At 37.5% G+C, this 6,556-nt stretch overlaps 1 protein-coding gene across 1 annotated transcript in view; it reads right to left on the reverse strand.

Moving 5' to 3' along the window:
* Positions 1-2,573: 2,573 nt before the first annotated feature.
* Positions 2,574-6,556, reverse strand: part of srm (spermidine synthase) — a 6,241-nt gene continuing 2,258 nt past the window's right edge. The window contains exons 4-8 of the mRNA XM_007553327.2: positions 5,929-6,082; positions 5,750-5,833; positions 5,050-5,195; positions 4,814-4,936; positions 2,574-3,544 (exon numbers count right to left, since the gene is read on the reverse strand). Of these exons, the coding sequence (XP_007553389.1) occupies positions 3,527-3,544; positions 4,814-4,936; positions 5,050-5,195; positions 5,750-5,833; positions 5,929-6,082 (525 nt within the window). The 3' untranslated portion in view covers positions 2,574-3,526. The remainder of the gene's footprint in view (positions 3,545-4,813; positions 4,937-5,049; positions 5,196-5,749; positions 5,834-5,928; positions 6,083-6,556) is intronic.

The raw sequence follows: 6,556 nt of genomic DNA on the forward strand, positions 1-6,556 counted from the left end.
CTTTCCGACGATTCTTTGAGATTTACTGCCGAGACGCGTCGCCACCGAACACATTTCGATCTGGAGAGCACAAGGCTTATCTCTGTGTTTTGTGCTAACTTTAATAGCAATAGAAGCTAATATAGATGCATGTGTCTCATTAAAAAACATTCAGATGTTAATGGGACAATATTCAGAAACACTGCAAAGTAGTTCATATCCCTAGACCTTTTCACAATGGAGTAGTCACAGTATCGAATATTATGTCTACATAGACTTATTTGACAGCTTTTCTGGCCAAAATGTGACTGCTGAGGAAAGCTAGCAAAATAATTTGTTAGCTAGCAGGAACAAGACCAATGTTATTTTACCGGAGCAAATTTGTGCTCTAATCATTAAAGTCATAAACACAACCCACTGATGTTGAAGTTATAAAACAGCACCCTGTTAGAGCTTCCCATTTCTTATTTCGCCCTGAGGAAGACAAAGACAGTGAAGTCTGATCAGGCTGTTGTATATTTAAAAATAGTGGGGGGTTTTTGAAGATAGATGAAGCTCATTTTCTTCTTCAACTTAACAAACTGGGTTACAAACTTGCTTGAACTAACCATTTCCTGTAAAACCAGGAAAAATCTAGCTTTTAGGTTAAATAAATAAAAGTTTAAAACAGAGCTGATTTAGAGGCTGTGGTCTTTCCCTCTCAGAAATCTGAGCTCAGGATGCCTTTTTTCTTTTGATTTATTTTTTGACATAAATATTTTTAATTAAACAAAGAAGAAAGATCCATCTTTTTTTTTTCGTGGAAAATCATGAACAGATTTTTTTTTCGTGGCAAATCATGAACAGAAACAGTGGGACTTTTTTTGGTCCAATTTTAAAATGTATTGACAACAAAGTGGCATTTGTTCATATTAAGTGTTTAGTGAGGTGGGTTAGTGAGAAGCATTAACCCACCTCACTAAAGTCTTCAAAACTTGTTTTTTTCCCCACAGTAAATTTACTTAATACCTTGACCTGAACTTTAACATATAATAATGCCATTATTGTCCTATTAAGCCATATACCTTCAAAATATGTTTAGTTATATACTGTGATGTAGTAAACTAACAAGAACTGCTTGTGTAGAGCAGATTAAGCCAACACGCTACGTAATCTTGAAGCGGGTATCTGAGAGACTTATTAAAAAAAATAAATAAATAAATAAAATAATTAAGTTTGAGGATTTGCAGCACTGCCCCTGGCAGGGAACATGGACTCCCTGTTTGAAATGTTGAGATGGGTCGGTCATGCTTTCACAACAGTTTTTAGGGGGTATTTTCCTCTGATCTGAACCCAGCCCAGAGCACTTGACCGAAGATTAGCTGACTTATTGAAACGGTTACAGTATTGACAATTCAGTGTGTTTGAAGAAGCCACAACGGCTCGCTGCCTTTAGGAAATGTCGGGTTAAGCTCAGAAGAGTCTTCAAACAGTGAGAAGCCAGTAAGATGATGGATACAGGTATTCCCAGACAGCATAAGTGGGATTGATACGTCTTATTTTTTTGCAACATGACCAGATCTACTCAACAACCGTCAACAGAGCTCGTCCTTGTTTTCTAATCCAGGTGAATCCACAAGCTTCCATCAAGATGCACTGGGAATAGTTACATAAAACAAATGGTGGAGTGATCCAACTTTTTCTTTTCAACATATTTAAGAAACAAACATCAAATAAAGAACTAGTTCAGAAGTCATGTTGGGAGAGAGCTGTGTGGAAAACCACCACACAAGCAACCACATCTGAGAAGCGCGCTTGTAAGCGACCACAGAAATAATTTATTGTTTCAGCTTGGTCACATTTTAATAGAAAAACTAATGAAGGCTGGCGTCTTACGCGGCAGTCACTGAGGTTGATGTAACTGAGCAGCAATTGTGTTATATTCACACCTGACACCACAAAAACAAAGAAAGAGCAATTTAATGTTGCCCAGGGCCTTTTCAAACAAAATCAAATCACATCAGGACGGGAACCTAAAGGTACTGTATATAAAATTTTATGATTTTTTTTTTTCCTTCCCTCAGTACACCCCCCAACCACAACAGGAGCTGCAGCAGATTTATCCAGAACAGATTCAAGAACGCCACCTTCTGGCAGCTGAATATTCAGTGCATGTTTAGGTGCAAGAACCAATGTAGAGTAACACATCTGCATCTTGATAAAGGAGAATATTATTTTCAGGTTAAGGTTTTTGACTAATTTCCAAAAGAGAAACTTGTGTAATATGTGGAAGTCTTGCAAACAATACAATTAAAAAAATTATTTAATAATGGCAAAATGAAATTGTGATGAAAAGGAAAGGATCACCAGATAGTCAGGAGAGTTTGTGGGACTCTGAAAGCAGAGTTTAAAACCAATTTGGTGCTTCTGACATAATTTATGATTCGAGAAATAAAAGAATTGGACAGCTTTCTTCCGCTAATATACTAACACACAGCAACTCTGTCATGAATTTAAGTTTCACGTTATGAACTGACTTCTCAGTTATATCACTGTTTGAGATACACCTGCAAGTAGGCGGGAAGTCCTTAGGAAACAAAGCCTTCAAACTTCAGTTTGTGTCACCAATTTATTCATAACTCTTATAAAAACAAATTCATTACTCATGTACAACTCCACGGCTCAACAAAGACCGTGTTGACTCAACAGCTAAAAGATTTCCACATGGAGAGAGGTCATCAGCGTCTTGCAGTAAGAACAGATTCACTACAAAAGCAGCCATCCTATCAGAAGGTAAATCCCTAATTCTGCAAGCCAAATTTGAATAATGAATTTAGTTTTAAAAGGTGTCCACTTTTTGCATTTCGAACCTCCGTTAGATTCTTAGTTTGCTTTTTCCTGACATTCTAATTTCATAATAGAAAGCTTTATTTATACCTGATGTTCAAAGCTGCGCATCAGTTGATCGTAATTTTTCTCAAGTTGGTGATACTCTACAATTCGTCAAACACTGGCCCGACAGCTTAAGCGTAGGACTCTACAGAATGTTTTTTATTTTTTTCCATAGCACAATGCTAATATCAGGCACTATAGGTCTGTTGTGTTACTGAATGATGAGAGGTCTGAATGCCCAGTCGTGATATATGGATGCTGCATATTATTCAATGAACAAACATTAAAAAAATAAAACAACTGATGTGCATCCGACATACTCGGATCACATATCTACATGGTCTGTAACATCCAGAGTATGACAGTACATGGTTGGAGAATGAGGTCAGGATTATATCACAATGGTCTTCCAGTCAGTCCAGTCCATTAAACAGCTCTAAAAAAAATTGTTGGAGATTAACTGGAGTTTAAAAAGAAAGAAATGATAAAAGATTCATAAGACTGAAGGAGAAGAACACTGATGGGGTAGTGATCCAGCGGGTTCCCACCAAGTGATTTTTCTCTTGGGTGACAGGGACCTATGATGAAGAGGTGGAAAAATCATGGAATGAGGGGATTTTTTCCCCCCACGTGTTCTGAGGGTCAGGCAGAGGAGAAGCATGTCTTCTGTTTCAGGTTATGCTTCACCGAGTACCTGACAATGACGAGAAAAAAAAAGAAAGAAAACTCAGTTAAAACTAACAACATGACAAAACTCACGAGACACGCATCGGTAAATACACTACCTTGCAAAATATCTATACACATTGAAGTTTTTCTTATATTGTATTTTAGGTGACTTTGTTCGACCAGTTTTAAGTAGTAAATAACTGTAAAGTGAAATCAAATGTTGATTTTGGAAGTTATCCAACTAATAAACAGAGTTCTGTCACATTTTCTTGTAAATGTCTGATATTATATCAGCAAACATTTGAGGAAAAAAAATTCTAACTTTACAATGTCAATGTCTGAGATTTTATATATTTTTTTTATTTTAATCATGGGAAGTTTTATATTTTTTTCTCACAAATGTACAACTTTGACACAATATTCAAGTCTTTTCTGTAAATTTGCTCGTCAGCAGCCATTTTCCCCCCCATACACAATTACCCCAATAATTCATCATACACTATTCAATCCATAAAAGATGGAAAGGCGGCTGGACGACTGCAAACCTGCCAAGACATGTTGGTTTATATAAACTTAAGGAGGAGGCCATTAGTTAAAGAAGCAGCAAAGAGGCCCACTGTGACTCTAAAGGAGCTGCAGAGATTCACAGCTCAGGTGGAATTACTGACAAGTGAATTTTTACGTCACGCTCTGCACAAATCTGGTCAGATCTGCCAAAGAAAGTCCTGGATTTGGTCTGGCACAAGCCAAGGCACAGCAAGCAAGCTGAAAAAATGCGCTCTGGTCACACAAGTTCTATATTGAACATTTTGGCCAATGTGTAAAATACTAAAGCTAGTCAACTGGAACGCACAGAACTCCCACGGCGGTGTGAAACCGGGCCAGAGGTAGAGCTTTGATATTAAACACACAGCCCAGATTCTAATGGAGTGGATCAGACCACAACACATTGAGGCTGGTTCAACAGGTTCAGTGAAAGCTCATGTTCAAACAACTCCCTTTGCATTTCTAAGTGAGTTGGAGCTATTTTGAAAGAAAAGAAGAACGCCTGTCTCTACATGTGAAAAAGACAATGACATTTTTATTAAAGGGTGTTTCTTCAAGGTGACAAAAAAAAAAAAAAAAAAACACATGTCAAATTATTCAGATTTTCATTTTTAAACCCTTTTTGATAATTATTTATCATCCTCCTACTTTCTGTTGAGTTGTTGTAGAAATCGCAAGAAAACATGGAAGCTGGCGATGGTTTCTGCAAGGCACCGCACTTCTCGCCCAAGACATTATTGCAACTTACCTTTCTGGCAAACTCGGGGAGGATGAAGGATGCTTTGTGAATATCCGGGTTGTAATATTTAAGGTTCATACTTTCCATTTCTTCTTTAGTGAGAGCTTTCACTGGTTCCCGGAAGTTTGTCTCCTGAAAGTCAGGTCGAAACGTGTTGAGAAATAATTTAACAAGTCATCTACAAAAAAAAAAAAAAAAAAAGAAACAGGAAGTCGGGACAAACAGGAAAAGAGAGGCCTGCTTACAGGATTTTTACTGCAGAGCATAAATCCAATTTGTCCGCTTGGATAAGTTGGGATTGTGCTGTAGGCGTAGTCCACCACAGGGAAAAGCGTCTTGCAGAAGGTTTGCATCTCCTTTATCAGCTGCAAATGGAGCCATTGACACTCTCCTGTAAATATCAAAGGGAATTTAATCAGCTAATAAGCTTCCTTCATAACAACATGCTCTCTGCCATCGTCTGACTGAAGACCAAGTAGAAATCAGAAATAAGTAAACCTATAAAAAAAAGAAACAGAGGCAGCTCCATGAAAAAGTACTCGTACTCCAGTTTTTTTTTTTTTTTTTTAAATTCCCCAATGTGCTTCGGGGTATTTTCTTAAGACTGCATGTTACAGACTAGCAAAAAGCAGCTTCTAACTGAGAAGTGAATGGAAAACAATACATTGTTTTGAAATCATTTTATAAATCTCTAAATAATTTGAGTAAGTCTTCAGTAGTCAGTATAGAGAAAAAAAAAAAAAAAAATCGATAAAAAACTATTTTCTAACTCCTGACTCAACCCAACCTTCCAATACCAATTATGTGCTAGTTTATCTGGTTTATTATACATTTCCTGACAATGCCTTGAATTTTTCAAAAATACTGAAAATTTCAAGGTGTCTGAATATTTCTGAAAGTGTCAGGCGTTATAAAAATTTGCTTCAGTCCTTATTTTAAACTTACCCTGGGAGCAAAGGATGCCGCCGCTTCTCAAAGCTGCTTTCATTAGCTGAAAGTAGGCCTCCTTGAACAGACTCTCTGCAGGTCCTGTGACACAAAAACGCCAAACTTGAAATTAGACTAGAACCTAAAAAGTAGAAGAAGAAAAAAAAATGAAGAAAAGAAGGAAAATCAGCACTCACCAACAGGATCTGAGGAGTCGGTTATAATGATGTCAAAGGCATCCTGGTTTTTCTTCATGAATTCAAAGCCATCGCCAATATGGAGGGTGATCTTGGGACTGAAAAACCCTTTAGCCATTCCTGGGAGGTACTTTTTCGATACCTCTATGACATCCTACACAGGGGAGAAGGTCAGCTTTCATGAGAGGATTTCTCAGAGTTTATTTACTCTTGGATGATTGTAACTTTTTCTTCTTCTTCTTTTGTTCCCGTCAACTTTTCCCTTTAGGGGTCGCCACGGCGAGGCATCCGTCTCCATCTAAACCCTATCTTAAGCAGCTTTTTCTCTCACACCAACTGCCTTCATGTCCTCCATTCATAAATCACCTTTGCATGACTGTAATAGAAATATTTCTTAATAATAAAGGACTTTCTTTTTGCCAAATGTTTTGTTGACATACATTTCCACCTGAACAGTAGATCTTTGCAGGCCATCTTGGCAACTTGCTTGACTAATAATTCATGTTCTCCATCAAATCTCATACTTTCACATAGTTGCTGACATAATGGACCTTACCACAGGTTCCGCGTTTCATTGGCTAATGCTCATTTGCACGTGCTTGACCGTCTCACAAGCAAAAGCTAAAGT

Source organism: Poecilia formosa, unplaced genomic scaffold (genome assembly GCF_000485575.1).
Source record: "Poecilia formosa unplaced genomic scaffold, Poecilia_formosa-5.1.2 Scaffold56, whole genome shotgun sequence".
In the NCBI taxonomy this organism is placed as follows: domain Eukaryota; kingdom Metazoa; phylum Chordata; class Actinopteri; order Cyprinodontiformes; family Poeciliidae; genus Poecilia; species Poecilia formosa.